This window comes from Syngnathus floridae, chromosome 5, assembly GCF_059516105.1.
Source record: "Syngnathus floridae isolate MCC-2025c chromosome 5, RoL_Sflo_1.0, whole genome shotgun sequence".
In the NCBI taxonomy this organism is placed as follows: Eukaryota; Metazoa; Chordata; class Actinopteri; order Syngnathiformes; family Syngnathidae; genus Syngnathus; species Syngnathus floridae.
In genome coordinates, this window is record NC_142417.1 from 16,086,094 (window position 1) to 16,105,001 (window position 18,908).

General features: G+C 38.7%; 1 protein-coding gene across 2 annotated transcripts in view; it reads left to right on the forward strand.

Annotated features, from left to right (window-relative positions):
• Window positions 1-18,908, forward strand: part of adgrd2 (adhesion G protein-coupled receptor D2) — a 55,696-nt gene that overhangs the window by 21,012 nt on the left and 15,776 nt on the right. For both annotated transcript variants that reach the window (XM_088375583.1, XM_088375584.1), the window contains 4 exons: window positions 961-1,114; window positions 1,972-2,105; window positions 2,939-3,054; window positions 5,761-5,881. In XM_088375583.1, the coding sequence (XP_088231709.1) occupies window positions 961-1,114; window positions 1,972-2,105; window positions 2,939-3,054; window positions 5,761-5,881 (525 nt within the window). The remainder of the gene's footprint in view (window positions 1-960; window positions 1,115-1,971; window positions 2,106-2,938; window positions 3,055-5,760; window positions 5,882-18,908) is intronic.

Genomic DNA, 18,908 nt, shown 5'->3' on the forward strand with positions numbered 1-18,908 from the left:
AAAGTCAGAGTCTGATAAATTAAGCTTCTACTGTGGTCAAGTCAAGTTTATTTACATAGCCCTTAATCTCACAAATGTATCAAAGGGTTTCAAATGCCAAACACAAGGCTTATAAATTTGTATGAAAAACTGTTGCTTTAGGTGCAGTATGTGGCACACAACAGCGATGGTGATTGCAATGCTGTTAAACCAGTGGTTCTTAACCTGGGTTCGATCGAACCCTAGGGGTTCGGTGAGTCGGTTTCAGGGGTTCGGCAGAGCCTCCACTGCATGTCGTGTAAATTTGCGATAACGCATATCTGAACTGGCAGAAGTCACACTGATTTGCTAGTATGTCATTTGTTTTGAGTTCATGCATTGTGTTGGTTTTATTCTTTGAACAAGGTGAAGTTCATGCACGGCTCATTTTGTGCACCAGTAAAAAACATCTATGTCTTGAATCCGATTTTTTTTTTTCCACTAAAGAGGGGTTCGGTGAATGCGCATATGAAACTGATGGGGTTCGGTACCTTCAACAAGGTTAAGAACCACTGCTCTAGATTCTAGAGCAGTGGTTCTTAACCTGGGTTCGATCGAACCCTAGGGGTTCGGTGAGTCGGTCTCAGGGGTTCGACAGAGCCTTCACTGAGGAGGTCCGAACAAACCTGATTTATTGTGTAATTTACCAGTATGTAATTTGTTGTGAGTTCATGCATTGTGTTGGTTTTGTTCTTTGAACAAGGTGATGTTCATGCATGGCTCATTTTTTACACCAGTAAAAAAAAATATACATATGTCTAGAATTTAACAAAAAAAAAAAACCTTCACTAACGAGGGGTTCGGTGAACGCGCATATGAAACTGGTGGGGTTCAGTACCTCCAACAAGGTTAAGAACCACTGTGTTAAACAAACCCGTAACAGCCAAAAAGTCATATAAAGACTACTTAACTGTTGACAATACTCCACTTTGATTCCTGCAGGGTGCCTGTTTTGTGGTAACTGCATTGCTCCATCTCTTCTTCATGGCCTCTTTTTCCTGGATGCTGGTTGAAGGTTTGCTATTGTGGAGCAAAGTCGTGTCCGTCAACATCAGTGAAGACCGCAGAATGAAACTGTACTATATCATTGGCTGGGGTAAGCGCATACAGTCATACTTAATTAAGTTCTTACTACACTTTCCATCAACGCAGTTAACAAATATTTTCTAAATTGCTATGTTTACAGTCAATCCATATAAAAATGACAAACAACAGAAGTTTGGTTGCTGACATAAGGTCAAGCCTGTCTATGCTTGACTGTGGACTCAGCTGGAAGTAGAAGTTGTGGAACAAAATTACTTTCGCAGTATGTCGAAGCTCGACAAACAAGAGAATGTAGGAACCTTGATCATTCAGGATGGAGTCAGAAAAGTGCCGCTCCTCTTTTCACATTTAGAGAATGTGGCTATAGACTGAATAGTCTGATTTACCAGACTCGTACATCACTATTGGTCAGAGCCTTAAAATAAAAAATGGTATCAGTTACACACACCTACACACACACACACGCACACACACGCACACACACACACACACACGCACACACACACAAACACGTTATTTTAACAAGAATTTGTAAAAAGTCCTCTTGCTTTGTTGAAATTAAGAAGATGCAATTGTTGTGTTTTAACCTTAAGCCAATCTGTAGAATTTGTAAAACATCCTGCAGCTGTCCACGTTCATCTACTTAATTTTGTCACTATGTGTTGTATCACATAAGAAGCTGAGAACAGAATGTGAATAAGCACAACAATATTGAGATGTTTCCTGTAGCTCTGAATGCAGATGTGCCGAGTGTTAGACAAAATAGGCTTGGCGAGGAAGAACAGACTAAATAGTCCAATCATGAGATGCCAAAGCAGTCACTGTTCTGTAAATATGTTTAAACATGTTGCATAATTTATTCTAGCCTCACACCTATTCATAATATGCTTTTATTGAATTATTTTGTAGGACTTCCTGTTCTAATAGTTGTTGTAACACTGGCGGCTACAGTGAATGACTACAAGGCGGATGGTCACTGCTGGCTCAACCTGAAGACTGGAACAATCTGGTCTTTTGTGGGACCTGTGATATTTGTTTTGGCGGTATGTGGCTCCATTTGATCCCGATGTATGAGTATTTGTGTGTGCATGTGTGAATAAAATTTCAAAAAATAAATCCCATGCAAGGCTGCACTGGTTAGCACATCTGCCACACAGTTAGGAAGGTGTGAGTTCGATTCCACCTCTGGCCCTCCCTGTGTGGCGTTTGCATGTTCTCCCTGTGCCTGCATGGGTTTTCTCTGAGCACTCCGGTTTCCTCCCACATCCCAAAAACATGCATGGTAGGCTGATTGAGCACTCCAGAATTGCCCCTAGGTGTGAATACCAGTGCGGATGGTTGTTCGTCTTTGTGTGCCCTGCGATTGGCTGGCAACGAGTTCAGGGTGTCCCTCGCCTACTGCCCAATGACTGCTGTGTTAGGCACCAGCATGCTCGCGACCCCCGTGGGGACAAGCGGTACAGAAAATGGATGGATGGATGGATCTCATGCAAAATATTTTTTTATTCAGTGCATAAAGATGTAAAAAAAATGAAATGGTGTGGTTATGTATGCAATAGGCTTGGTTTATGATGTACTGCATTAACAATAGATTTCAGGGTGCCAGATTGTGGTCATGGAGATGTGTTTCAGGGTTCTGTGTATTGCTTGTTTGCCTTTGACCCCTAATGCAAAGTGTTTCTAGCGTGAGCTTCAGAGTCCATTAGAGATTAATATGAAGAAATGCTCAATGCAGAAGACAAAACAGTCTGTTATTGTGTTGAAAGTATTCATGTGAAGCAGAGCTTTCTCATGTCTCACAATGTGAGCTTCAGACCAAGTTGAGCTATGCGACCATTTTGTTTAAAACAATGCTGATGCTGGCTTCTATTTTCAGGTCAATTCAGTTGTATTGTGTCGGGTTGTCATGGTGACAGTTTCCAGCGCTCGTCGTCGTGCAAAGATGCTCAGTCCAAGCTCAGCATCAAAAATGCAGACCTTTGACCTTACCTGGTAAGTGACAATGGCAATGCTATTCATCCCTGACATGCTTTTTCTTGTCGCACTTTCGTCTAAGCTATGTGTAGGCTTATGTCTTTCTTCCAGTGAAGAACAAACTCTTACACACACAAAAATGAGGTTTCCTTGTTTTCCAAAAAACTATGTTCAATAGAGACAGTGGAGAGATTATGAGCTGTGGTTCAGGAGTCTTCTGTGGGAGTTGTTTGGCCTTATCAGTTTAACACCTGGTCCAAATACAAGATACTCTTCGTGTGTAATGCTTAACACTAAATGTATTATTTATATTAGGCCCGAACACATAAACACAACCACTGACTTAACTCTAGGTTATGAGGCAAACAGTGAATAGAAAGGTCAAGTAATTGTCAGAATGTACTGCATGTTACTTATGTACCGTATTTCAGGTAGGTTATGAGGAAAGGACCTTTATGTTTAATTTGAATGAATCGCATATGGATTTAGACATACAAAACATGTTTTAGTTGTAATTGTTTGTCTTGACGTGATACGGAGAAAACCAACATCAAACTACGAGATGGAAGCATACACATTTGATTTTTTGGATGATTGTTAGTTCTTTACAGTTGTTTTAGACTGCAGGCTAAGGGAGCTAGGCAGCAGATTGATTCCGATTTACATGGCAACTGTACTATTTGGGGATTGTCACAATATTGTAACACCTTTGCCACAAATATAACTTTTAGGGAGCTCCATGTGATGCATTTCTGGCAAGCAAGAAGTCAAAATAAATGTATTTTTAATAGAAATATTTTATATAAATTTGTCAAAGATCAGATTTGTTGCTGTTTACACAGTGCAGTTATGTTGCTGTTGTTACTTCAGTAATACAGTAATCCCTCGCTACATCGCGGTTCGTTTATTGCGGTTTCACTACATCGCAGTATTTTTTTCCAAATTAAAAAAAAAACATTATAATTCAAAATAAAACTTCTAATTTGGGGAATTATGGCACGAAAGTTGTCCACACGCCAGCAGAAGCCAGGGAGTGCCCACACAATTGCAGTGCGTACACTTGTACCTTTTTATAAAAAAATATTTTATAATAAGAGCTCTAAAAACATATTTACAATGGTGTACCTTGTTATAGAAAAATTGTAATAATAATAAAAGATTTATACAAACATATTTACAGTATGTACACTTGTACCTTGTTATGAAAAATTATAATAATAAAAGCTGTTCTAAAAACGTATATACACTATGTGTTAAGAATTCTTCATGTTATGTTATTCAGTCGTGGTTTGATTTGAGGTAGAGTGCTTTCTTTTGCAGGCCGTTTTCAGGCGATACCACTTCCTTTTTCACGTTCGTGCACATATACAGTGGTATAGCAGTCATTGACGATGTAAGTGGGCCTTCTAACAAGAGAAATGAACGATCACATATGTCTAACCTTTAGGACAATATAGTATTGCTCCAACAATTAGTTTACATTCCTTTAGAGGTCCGTTTTCGCGTGTTAGCACGATCGCGGATTAGCATCTTTCCGCTAACTCGTTAGCCTGCCCAGTACTTCTTTTTAACACGTTACACGCACACACGTATAATATTTATATTCTCAATATTTATACAAAATATTCTCTGTGTTATTTATACTATTAATGTATTATTTACATGTTTGAAACAAAAATTAAATGTTCTAATAATAAAATATGCACTTAAATGGTTTCATATACATTTATTGACACACAAAATGTACAGATGAGCGGGTGACCCTACTTTGCGGATTTCACTTATCGTGTGTGGTTTTTGGAACCGATTATCCGTGATAAATGAGGGATTACTGTATAGTGGAATGCAATATAAATATACAGTGGACATAAATAAACAGTGTGTTGTGGACATAACACAATTAGTCCATGGTCACAAAAATAAGTATACTTTGATATTATGAAATCTACTAGAAACCATGTATTATTTGTGGGAACAGTGTTGGGTATCAAGATCTATAAAGGTATGCTGAGAAGAGTTTGGTGTGGTATCAACCTTATCAACCTACCCAGAGCCTAGAAAATAACCCCGGTTGTTTTTGCATACAACGTGGGACATATTGCTAAGTCTAATGGGTGTGGAGACATTATATTCTGTTCTCCCATTCAGCCAAATGTCCTTCAACCTAAGATGAAATGTACCAAGACATCATCCCCACAATTCTTGTCTCTTCATTCCTTCACAAACAGGCTAAAAGTCTGTGCCAGCGCTGAAGTGTTATGCACAGTCTGGAGATGGAAATGAATTTTGAACATAAAAGAGAGTAAAGTGAGTTCTGGCTTTGTCCTTGCAGATACAGCACTTTCTGAAAACTCAATCTTCCCCAGGTGCAGCAGTGTAACAACAATTGTGGTTTGAACAAAAGAAACAGTTTTTGCCTCATCCCTTAAAAAGATTAGGGGATGTATAAGCTCTACGAGTATTGAAAAACTGACTGCAAAAGAAATGTTCAAAGAAAATTTAGAGGGTTTAAAGAAGTATTTTACAAGAAAACTTTCCAGTATTTAAAAATATTTGGAATCCTGGTTCTTGAGACTTGCATAAATGGTAACCAAAGAGAAATCACCATTTGCACTGAGACATTTAGAAAGGATTTAAGTATATTATATATTTTTATTATCATCATTTAAGTATATTAGACCTGCTTTTAGTTCATTATTAGTGCACGTTCTACCTTGTTTGCAGGGCTGTTACGCGACCTGTTCTCATCCTCCTGCCTGTACTGGGCCTAACCTGGCTATGTGGTTTACTGGTCCACCTGTCTGTTGTAATTGCCTATATCTTCAGTGCTCTCAATGCATTCCAAGTAAGCAATGTTATTTATTTAATTCTTATTTTTTTGTTCTTTAGTCTGCAAATTGATGACTCATGATCTCCTATTAAATTCCAGATATTGTTTGTATTATGGATGTTTTGATTGACAGGACACTAAAAAAAAAATACCACATACCTTTTAAATGAATGGAATTAAGTTAAAAATTCACTCAAACATAATTTTAAATATGCTAGGATCAATTTAGAGATTTACTTCATCTACAACATCTGGTGTAGATTCCAAAACAGCAATACAGATAGTACACCCAGAAGGACTTTCCTTTCTTTTTTTTTTCATCATTTTTCTTTGGCTTTGGTGACCTTGCACCAGTCACTCACTCATGGGAGGACGTGCCTTCAGGATGTCTGCTCTGGGCCTTTTTTTGCCAACTTTTACAAATCCGCCCTATAATTTTTTTGCGACATAATGACTGAGGGAGCAGCTGCACTTTACGTATGTTTCCTGGTACAGATATAAATAGACAAGCGAAGCATTGTCAATGAGAGCGGGGGGACAGACATTCTGGTGAAGGTTTTCCAATGGGGAAGCTAATCCACTCACTGCAGGAGCTTTGCCGATGTTTTTATTCCACCTCAGGCTAATGCAAATGACTTGCTACAAACACACTCTGCTTAACTGGATTGGAGCTAAAATGGGTATTTCCAAAACATAAGCAGCATAATGTCTGTCCCACGAAAGAGAACAACATTGTGGATCACTGCGACATTACCCTAAATGCTAGATGCTCTATTCCCTGTGCAACTTTGGATTCGTCCGATCACTGTGTAATCGACCTAGTAACGACAATAAGCTTTAGAGGCACAAATTTAAATCTGAAAAGCCTATGGATCTAGTCACTGAGGAAATCGAAAAATCGATCAATGAAGCAAAGCTACATTTGTGGACCTTTTGGACTGCACAACTTAAGAGCAGTGGTAGGGAACTAAGGATCCTTAAGAACCATATCCTGGCTGTTTGGATATCTCCCTATTCCAACACGTCTGATTGAAATACTCATGATCGTTTCATGTTTTTGCAACATGAAATGAAAGCGAAGTACCCATATAAGTAGTGAGAACATGCAAAACCCACACCGCAGTCTGAATAAAAACCCACGATCACCGAATTGTGAGGCAGATGTGTTAACCAGTTGACCACCATGCCACAATCTGGATATTTTGGACTGTAAGTTTGAGAAGAACGTATTCACTTGCCACATAACCATCCTCATCAAAAGCTGCTATCACACCTCTGACTTCCCCTCCTGCTACCTAACCTGCTCTAATCATTGAAGAACAGATTGTGTTTCACTGCTCATCTTTCTCAAAAGACTGAAGGTCAAAAAGGTTTCTGGCCTAGAATTCATTGCTCCCTCCTTTCTGAAAGTCTTTTCCACAGGTGTCAAGATTAGGCCCCCCATGTCATTTTATGTGCAGGCCTGAAGGAGCTTGCCACAATTGTTCTGCTACCCATTAATTTCATGAAGCATATTCAGCAGCAGTTATGTAATATTCTGCGGTGATTATTTGTACTCACAAGTAGCACTTTGAAAAACATTCGATATGGGGAAAAGAATGCACTTTCACTCATGCAATCATCACACAACCTTTTCCAGTTCCCCTACCTCAGGCCAGCACTATTCATGTCTCATAATTTTATATTGACACTTTGTTATTTTGCACATCACTATGGGGCATTTATTATGGTATTTGTTGCTGTAGCTCTGTGATTGCCTCATTTGCACAATTTAGTTACTTATTAGTATTGCAGCACTGTTGAGCACTCCCACTGTGTATTGTTTCATGACCGTCTTTGTACATTGTTTGTATGTCCTAAATATAGCTGTCTATAAATACTTGAAGCGCAGCAGTATATTTCACCATCTTTAATTTGTAATAATGAGGTGAATGAGGGGAGGTTTGTTATTTGTTGCAAAATGTTACGGTTGCTTAGGTCAGAAACTTGAAAACATCGAACAGAGGTAGTGTGGACTTTTGGAACAAAGATGTTGATTAAACTACTTGAATGGAACTCTTTCATTCCCAGGATGCTCTGTGGCATGCAATATCTTGTGGTATGTATGATGAGAAGAGAAAAAAGATAGGGTGGGGTCATTTTATAGATAAACATCGAGGTTGTTATTTTACAAGTTTATATTGGCACCATACCTGTTCTGGGTGTAAAACCTGCTTCTCGAATCAGGGTAAGAGAACATAAATTGGATTGAAGGGGGAGGGGGGATGTTGAAGGTAGCACCAGTGAAAAGTGTTAAAATATGGTGTATGGCACAGGTGTCAAACTCAAGGCCCGGGGGCCAGATACGGCCCGCCACATAATTTTCTGTGGCCCGCGAAGACACATTGTGTATGTATCTAATTCATTATTGAAATTGCAAATTTTCTTCACTTTAAAAATCATCTTTTTAAAATATTTGCAAAGTTTCCACTAGTCTAATTTGAAAACAAATTATTTGTCAGTTTGTTTTGTAGCTTATACTATATATAATATGAGGCATTCATACATTTATTTGGCAGTCATGATGGCCCTCCGAAGGAAACTGTGACTACGATGTGGCCGGCGACAAAAATGAGCTTGACACACCTGGTGTATGGTGTCTTGCTTGCGGAGAAATTTGAGAGTGGGATCATATTAAAACTACTGAAATTTCCGGACTATAAGTCGCGTTTTTTTTTCATAGTTTGGGTGGGGGGGCGACTTATGCTCAGGAGCAACTTATATATGTTTTTTTTCACAAATTTTTATTTGATCATTAAGACATCACTTACTTACAAGTATAGTTGACCACTTCCCATGTTATTTTTAGTATAGTTGATCACTTCACATGGTTTTATATCAAAACATAAAAAATAGTGAAAACATCAAATAAAGCTATTAACACTTTAAAGCTCCATATCCAAGTCCACTGTCTGCTGTATGTACACTTGCTCCATTTTTGCTCCTCTTACATTTATTATTATTATTTATTATTTGTTTATTTACCATTTATTCAACACTCTTATTTTTTCATTGTTTGTGCCTTCTTGGGTTTTTTTGTGTTGCTTGTATGCATATGTGTACTATCTCACCGAGGGATAGTGGGAACGTAATTTCAATCTCTTTGTGTGACTTGGTATATGAAAAAAAATCGACAATGAAGCAGACTTTGACTTTGATAAAACAACCAATTAAACAAAACAAAAAACTACATCTGAAAAAAATTATATTTTCAGACGAAACTGGATGAGGGCGCTCTAAATTTCACCGTTGGCTGTGACTCATCAACTGGGTGGGCTTAAGAAAAATGGCACCAAAAAGAAACTCATATTTTGCAGGTTACAAACTTGAAGTTGTAAAATATGCAGCTGAAAACAGTAATCGAGCAGCAGAAAGAAAGTTTGGAGAACCGTGATATACCAATGGATTACTATTTCAAGTGAGGTCAGTGGCACGGCGCGACGCGGCGATTGTTTACATAAAGGACAAACGTACCCACGTAAGGACTACCGGCATCATTAGTGGTGATCATTTCTAAGTGACACAGAGGACAAAGAGGATTTGGAGTGACATAGAAGGTTTGAAAAACTATTATGGCTTTTACGCACGCCCCGTCCTACTCTACTGAGTCGGGGGCCGGCGCTCGGCCGAGTGGCTGTCCGCGAACGGTGCATGGGGCTCGGACATGGCCATTACGCACGCCCGGTCCTATGCCATGGAGCTCTCGTGTCTGGAAGTCCACACCGCCACACGCTTGGAAGTTTGTTTTGTTTAATAAAGAGCCGTTTACCAAACCCACGTCTATCCTTGTACTTTGTTAACGCTACAATATAGTTATATACTAGATCTGTGGAATAAAGACGAGGCTGACGTCAGGGCGCACGCGCGGCGATGTTGACAAAGGACGAGGAATTTGATCGATGGATTTAATGGATTTAAAGTGGACGGATGATTTGATAATATTATTGGTTTATATTATAGTTATTTGAAATATAGTTTATCTATCGTTATATGAGCCTGTGGAATATTTTGAAGTGCAAGCGCCCTCAGCCGCGCGCACCCATTGTTGACAAAGAACGATCGATGGATTTAATAAATTGGAGTGACACCGATGGTTTTATAAACATGTTATTCATGTAATAGTTGTCCTTAATCACTCTATATGTTACGTCAGGCCCGTTCTCAGCTCTTTGTTTGTGTTTGTCACGTTAGCATACCTATTGTTTAGCCTGTTGTTGCTATCGTTTAGCCTGTTGTTGCTCGTTCATGACTGTTTTTGGTGTGGGATTTTGTCGAATAAATTGCCCCCCAAAATGCGACTTATATATGTTTTTTTTCACTTTTTGGGGCATTTTATGGCTGGTGCGACTTATACTCCAGAGCGACTTATAGTCCGGAAAATACGGTAATCAAGTCAGCAAAAGGAGATTTATTTCAGTACGTATGATCCAAACTGCTAACTTTCAAGAGAAAAACAGTTTCCTAAGTATCTGTAGCAAATGATGAATTGATTTTTGGTTCAAATTATGTTTTGTGTGACTTTGAAAGGCCAACCATTTGCCAGTCTATCTAAATATCGAACTCTACCACCTTCAGAGTTTGATCCTCAGTGGTCTACTCACCCAGCCTTATTTTGGCTGAAAGCTTTCTTTAAATGTACAAGATAATGACGTCATAGCATCAGGATGATGACATTCAAAATAAAACATTGATTGACTCAAAGGAATATCTTGTCATCAACATAACCTGTGGCTAAAAGGGTAAAATCGATCAATCACATCATTTTCATAATGAAGCAGGACAAGTGAATGAAGTTGCAAAGCACATTGTTGATTCGTTCATCTTTTGACCTTAGCAAGGGTCTTGGGTGGACTGGAGCCTGCCCGTCAGCCTGCCCCAGGGCAGTTGTGGCTCCTTATGTGTTTACCCCCACAAGAGTGTCAATGTGTGAGCGCAAGAATAATGTATCCGCTGTGACGCGTTTTTGTGTGTCCAAAAAAGCACGATATATTATTATTATTATTATTATTATTATTATTATTATTATTATTATTATTATTATTATTCCAGTGGTCTTTGGACAGGAGGCAGGGTGCACCCTGAATTAGTTGCCAGACAATTATAGGGCATATATAGACAAACAATCGCGCAGAATCACACCTAAGGACAATTTAAAGTGCTCAATACACCAACCATGCATGTTTTTGGAATGTGGGAGCACACAATTCAGAAAACAATGCACTGTGTTAATCTGAACCATTATATTCACTTATATTACTATATATACACACATTATATATACCGTATTTTCCGGACTATAAGTCGCTCCGGAGTATAAGTCGCACCAGCCATAAAATGCCCCAAAAGTGAAAAAAAAAACATATATAAGTCGCTCCGGAGTATAAGTCGCATTTTGGGGGGCAATTTATTCGACAAAATCCCACACCAAAAACAGTCATGAACGAGCAACAACAGGCTAAACGATAGCAACAACAGGCTAAACAATAGGTATGCTAACGTGACAAACACAAACAAAGAGCTGAGAACGGGCCTGATGTAACGTATAGAGTGATTAAGGACAACTATTACATGAATAACATGTTTATAAAACCATTGGTGTCACTCCAATTCATTAAATCCATCGATCATTCGATATGATAGCAACAGGCTAAACGATAGGTATGCTAACGTGACAAACACAAATGAGGAGCTGAGAACGGGCCTGACGTAACATATAGAGTGATTTAAGACAACCATTACATAAATAACATGTTTATAAAACCATCGGTGTCACTCCAATTCATTAAATCCATCGATCGTTCTTTGTCAACAATGGCTGCGCGTGGCTGAGGGCGCTTGCACTTCAAAATATTCCACAGGCTCATATAACGATAGATAAACTATATTTCAAATAACTATAATATAAGCAATAATATTATCAAACCATCCGTGCACTTTAAATCCATTAAATCCATCGATCAAATTCCTCGTCCTTTGTCAACATCGCCACGCGTGCGCCCTGACGTCAGCCTCATCTTTATTCCACAGATCTAGTATATAACTATTTTGTAGCGTTAACAAAGTACAAGGATAGACGTGGGTTTGGTAAACGGCTCTTTATTCCACAAAACAAACTTCCAAGCGTGTGGCGGCGTGGACTTCCAGAGACGATAGCTCCATGGCAGAGGACCGGGCGTGCGTAATGGCCATGTCCGAGCCCCATGCACCGTTCGCGGACAGCCACTCGGCCGAGCGCCGGCCCCCGACTCAGTTGAGTAGGACCGGGCGTGCGTAAAAGCCATAATAGTTTTTCAAACCTTCTATGTCACTCCAAATCCTTAATTCCTTTAAACTCTTTGTCCTCCGTGTCACTTAGAAATGATCACCGCTAATGATGCCGGTAGTCCTTACGTGGGTCGCGCCGCGCGGTGCCACTGACGTCACTTGAAATAGTAATCCATTGGTACATCAAGGTTCTCCAAACGTTCTTTCTGCTGCTCGATTACTGTTTTCAGCTGCATATTTTACAACTTGAAGTTTGTAACTTGCAAAATATGCAGTTTCGTCTGAAAATATATATTTTTTTAAATGTAGTTTTTTGTTTTGTTTATTTGGTTGTTTTATCAAAGACAAAGTCTGCTTTATTGTCGATTTTTCTTTTTCATATACCAAGACACAAAGACATTGAAATTACGTTCCCACTATCCCTCGGTGAGATAGTACACATATCCATACAAGCAACACAAAAAAAACCAAGAAGGCATAAACAATGAATAAATAAGAGTGTTGAATAAATAATAATAATAAATATAAGAGGAGCAAACAGACAGTGGACTTGGATATGGTGCTTTAAAGTGTTAATTGCTTTATTTGATGTTTTCTCTATTTTTTATGTTTTGAATATGTTCAAGATAAAGATATAAAAGCATGTTAAGTGATCAACTATACTAAAAATAACATGGGAAGTGGTCAACTATACTTTTAAGTGATGTCTTAATGATCAAGTAAAAATTTGTGAAAAAAAAACATATATAAGTCGCCCCCCCACCCAAACTATGAAAAAAAACGCGACTTATAGTCCGGAAATTACGGTATCACTCATATTATTCCACTCATGGTGTAGTCGACTTTGGTGGAGGCAGCGTGGGTTCAGTTCCTTCTCAGTGATGGTGTGGATGTGAGTCTAAATCAGGGGTGGGCAATTAATATTTACAAGGGGCCACATGAAAAACCTGAGTTGTGTCAGAGAGCCACACCTACGATAACTTAAACCTGCTCAATTTTCTTCCATTGTAAAATGCACTAAATTATTTATTTTAAATAGTTGGTACTGGTAATTAGAAGAATACAATTATTCTGTTTATATTTATATTAAGCTATGTGAAATTGTGGTGTAAAGGTAAAAAAAAAAATTATTAATCAGTACAATTTATTCTTAACTTCTTTAACTTTTCCTCAAATGACAAAGCCGCTCCATCTCTGGGTGTGAAGTTTGATAAAAAGTCCTTGTTGGGCTTGCAGTTTTGCCAGCAATGCATCAGCCTCTGATGCGCGCTGTTTATCAGACAGATGTATTTTTTCTCATGCTTGGTCGTGTAGTGGCGACTCAAATTATATTCTTTAAACACAGCGACCTGTGTACCACAAATCAGGCACATGGCTTTACCTTTCATTTCTGTACAGAAATACTTGGCAGTCCATGTCTTGTTGAAAACACGGCGCTCCTTGTCAACATTTTTTTTCTGAGGGTCAGCACACGTTTCTCGGGCAGCATTACTTCGCACTGTTCACCTTCACGCACAGCTCACATACACGTACGCTACACGGAAGTGCGGCACCTTTCAAAATAAAAGCAAAACAGTTGTATTGTACGCACGACACAATTTTTTTTTTTTTTTAAATTACGATTGGCCTCATGCGGGCCGGACAGGGACGCACAAAAGGCCGGATGTGGCCCGCGGGCCGTAATTTGCCCAGGTTTGGTCTAAATGGTGGTCTGTTACTAATTGGCGACCAGTTCATGGTTTAGTCTGTCTTTCCCCTGAACAAGATTAGTGGATAAATTGACTTAAATTGAATCAATATGGTGGATTTGGACATTGTTTTTGTTGAACAGTGAGAATAGCTTTGAATACGAGCATACAGTATACAGTATTAGTCATGCACTGACTTTCATTGTGTCTAACAGACCTTGGTTACACTCCTGACATTTCTGGATTAGGAACATGGCATGGGCCCATCAGACAAATTTTATTTGACCCTCCCTCATACAAAGGACATAAACATTTGTAATAAATTACATGTAGTAGAAAACACAGCAAAGGGAACCACTGTGTCTTTTTAGCTTGGTTAGTTTTACCCTACTGATAATGTGTCGTCGAGGTCATACATCCTTGTTGGGATAGCTCATATTCCATCAAAAGAAGCAATATTAGCCTATTTAGATATTTTATATTCTATTAAGAAAGCACACTCCCAAGTTCTCTCATATTTGGGTATTAAAAAAGGTAAGGTGAATTTGAAATTTGACTGTAAGTACATCCACTGAGGCTCAAGCATATCACTGTAAGTACTTTATGTGCATGATGCATACTATGTGTGTGGGAGACTCAAGTCAGCTCATGCCATATCTACCTTTATAGCTCTCCTCCCCTGATTACATAGAAACCATTTCCTTTCTCATCTCACTCTTTTGGGGGGTTAGTACTCCTGCTTTAATTTTATTATACACAGTATCTCTGTCTTTGACGTCCTCCTGTTTTGCTTTTATTTTACACAGTATCCTCTGTCTTGGCTCATTTTTTTCTTACCTCAACTAGCCGTCCACCCTCCTCTGATCTTTAATTAATCAAAAGCTAGCCCCTACATGACCCCCAGAGAGCTGCTTGTTAATTTCGATTTACGGCCTGTGTCCAGCTGAGGGCATGTAACAAGACAGTAGGAGTTCTTCCTCATGTCGGTAGGAGGGGAATGCAAAATCAGTCTGTATTTTCCTTGGACCAAAACAGTTTCAGTCATACACCAAGAAAACAATGAATTATGTCTCTATTAATATGTACTGTTGAGTGTTAAAAATGTGTCATCCATAAAGAGGTTTAAATTACAGTTCAAACAAAAATAGGCTTTAACTCCTTGCGACCCAAGGATAGGCGAGGTGGAGCATGGATTATCTACTATCGTTGAGCACCATACTAACACCAGTGCTAATAGCCACACAGTTTTGGGTGCGCAAATAACACCTACAGAAAAAGCTGGTGTAAAAGTGGCGTTAGTAGTTAGCCTCTTCACCTGTTACCAGAGCAATGTGGGGGAAAATTCTCAGTCCAACATACACAAGACATCCATCCATTCATCTAACATTCAAACCGGTTATTTGCATAAAATTATTCCCTCCCGACCTCTGTCGACCTGATAATTTCGTACAATGAAAGACGGCAGTTGTTCGTACAATTTGCAATACTTTTATTAAAAGAACAGTAAGAATTGGAATGACTGCAAAAAACAAAATAAAAAAAAAATAAACAGAAAGTGGAATATCAAAATGACAAGTGTATTTTGAGTTGTGATTTGAATTGAGTGAAAGACATTTGGTACACGACAAATGTGTACATTTGGTGGGTAAATAGGCGCAAATGGCACTCAGCTGTCAAATTTTGTTTGCTAGTATATGTGATTTGAACAATTTTTCTGTGAATAAGACATTAAGAACGAGCAAACTGCCAGAGTAAATGAAGCACAATTAAAGCCACTATCAGCAGCCACAGTGAATTCTTAGTGAATTTCGCCCTCATTTGGGCTATGAAAAATGTGTGATTCAAAGAGCAAAAATATTTATTTTAATAAAAGTATGTTAAAAAGCTACAGATGGAGCAGCAAGCAGTCATTCAAAGCTGTTAGGTTCTTTGGAGTCTATGGAATCTTCATCTTCAAAGGATGAAAATTGCTCATAGAAAATATCTTAAGTTTCTAACTGATAATTTTCTGCCATTGTATAACAAGATGTTATATTCGCAGTAAAATAATTATCATGCAAATGCACCATCCCACACAATGAAACATACCATTGAAGCTTAGGCTACTGTGAGTTTAAGAGATTATTCACGATTACCTTCATTTCTTGACCTCAACACTTTTGGGAAACTTTCCTGAAGTGGGAGCAGTATATTGTACCTCCAAACAGTAACCCTGAGAAGCAATTCTTACATTCTCAAGTGAAATACAGGCAGAAGCTATCCATGGAATGACCATATTTTCCACACCATAAGGCACACTTAAAAGCATTTTTATCTCTGAATTTTTTCAAAAATCGAAAGTGCGCCTTATAATAAGGTACACCTTCTGTGTGGACCGAATTCCAAAATCTGTAAATGTTGTCTGGCTGCCGCCACAGGAACATAATATATAGACGTAATATGTAGACCCAATGAACCAATCAGAGGACATTATGTTGTAAATTAAACATGTAAACCAAGGCTGTAAACCAATCAGAGAACTCTACATAATATGCCGCGATTGATAAATAAATACTATCGGTTTGTGCAAAGCAAACACTATTAGGACCCTCTAAAATGGCATCGACAAAGAGACATGCTTACGAGGCACAATTGCCATTGCCATTGCCGAAGGGCAATGTGACAACATTGAGACACTAGTGAGAGGGAACCTGTCATGTTTAATGGTGAACTTGCCTAACTGTATGATTCGGATACAGAAGGTGAGGACTTTGATGGATTTACGTTTGAATATTGATTAACAATAATGTGGGTACGGTAGAGTACATGGTTAAATAAATTGCTCCCGTTTAATTTTTTATTTACCAAATGTCATGGCACGCATGCGCTCTAACGCGGCGCACCTTATGTGTGGATTAAGTACAGAAAAACCCTTGCAATTGAGTCTGCGCCTTTTAACCCAAAGGACTTTATGGTGTGGAAAATATGGTACAATGGTCATCGCGTGTCCAAACATGCAAAATGATCATTTCTGTACCTTTTTGTTTCCATGTAATGGTACTGAAAAGTGCTAGGCCAATGTGAATGGCTTTCAAAAGAGTCAACTGATGTGTGGAATGCAGTTTAAAGAAATAGTAATAGTAGTAATATAGACCAAGGACAGGAAATGGAAAGGACTATTACCGTAATTTTCTGACTATAAATTGCGTTTTTTTTTTTCATAATTTGGGTGGGTGGGCGATTTATATGTGAATTTTTTCGCAAATTTTGAAAATTCTAAAATCCGCGATGTAGTGAAACCGCGATAAACGAACCGCAATGTAGCAAGGGATGACTGTCATTTGACCTGCAAGTGACGTCAGCAGCGCGGCGGTTGTTTACATAAGGACAAAGGATTCTATCACGGGATGACGAAGATGACAAAGGGCCCCACATTTGAAGGATTTAATGATTTGGAGTGACACAAGGTTTGAAAAACGTATTTATGTTATAGTTATTTGATATATTTTATTTCGTGTAGCAACTTGTATATGTTTTTATTGTTACAGTTCAGTAGTTGTTGGCTCGTTGAACTCTTGTTTTGTTAAATAAAGAGCTGTTTACCAAACCCACGTCTTTCCTGGTACTTTGTTAACGCTACAATATAGTTATATACTAGATCTGTGCGGCGCGCGCGCGGCATTGTTGACATAAAGGACGAGGAATTTGATCGATGGATTTAATGATTAGGAGTGACACAGATGGTTTGATAATATTGTTGTTATATGATAGTTATTTGAAATATACTTTATATATTGTTATATGGGTCTGTGGAATAATTAGAAATGCAACTTACGAGTCTGACGTCAGCGGTGCATATGCGGCGCATACGCGGCATTGTTTACATAAAGGACGATCGATGGATTTAATAATTTGGAGTGACACAGATGGTTTGATAAACGTGTTATTTATGTAATACTTATTTGAATAACTCTGAATGTTACTCAGGCCCGTTCTCAGCTCCTCGTTTGTGTATATACAACGTTAGCATACCGTATCGTTTAGCCTGTTGTTGCTGGTTCATGTCTGTTCTTGGTGTTGGATTTTGACAAATAAATTTGCCCCAAAAGTGCGACTTATACTCCGGTGCGACTTATATATGTTTTTTTCACTGTATTGTGCATTTTATGGCAGGTGCGATTTATACTCCGGAGCGACTTATAGTCCGAAAATTACGGTGCACTTTAAACCAATTGACAACTCTTCCATTCCCAGGATGCATTGTGGCACGCAATACTTTTCTGTCATTACCATTTAACATCACTCTTAGTTCAATTGATGCAAAGACGAAGTGCTCATGATCTACTTTGTATTGAAGTAAACCTATATGCACATCCTCATACATACATGGTAGACCCTTCACCCATCTTATAATTTAACCATTAACTCCAGTGGCAAGCCTCCCTTGTGAGGAAGCAGAGTCTGGAGTCTAATTTGGGCTCTCTTAATTTGCAGTGGAGTCACAAAGGTGGGTAAAAAGCACCTAAGTGGCAAAAGAGTGAATGCGAATAATCTGGAGTGAGTGTTTTCGAATGTAGAGAATGTTGCGTCCTCATCAGTGTTCATTTAAGGTCGCTTGATATTCGCCATTCTGCTGTACTTCTCTACTTTTTGAAGAAAATATTGAACTGTACAAACAGGATTTTGAGCTATTTGAAATTGATTTGCTACAAGAAAAAACTAACTTCTAGTGTAAGTCGAGCATTTTGCCACATTTGCCAACAGTCACAAATGTTGGCTCCTCTATTAAGTTTGGGATAGGGACTTTAAGGTTCATGTTGTTGTGCAATTGTGTTGGTTGACAAGCTTCTGCAACATTGAACGTCAGTGCCAGTGACTCTGGATCGACAGAAAGTGATGGTGGGATTGCAGGGTGTGTTCATACTCCACTCCTCACCCTCCCTGGTAAGGTCTATTTACAGTTCTGGAAAGGAGGGTCCATAAGGTAGTCAACTATCAGATTCAGGAAAGGCAGCATGATCCTGGGTATTGAATGAATGACCAGATCGAGAGCCTCAGCAGAGTCGTGGAGG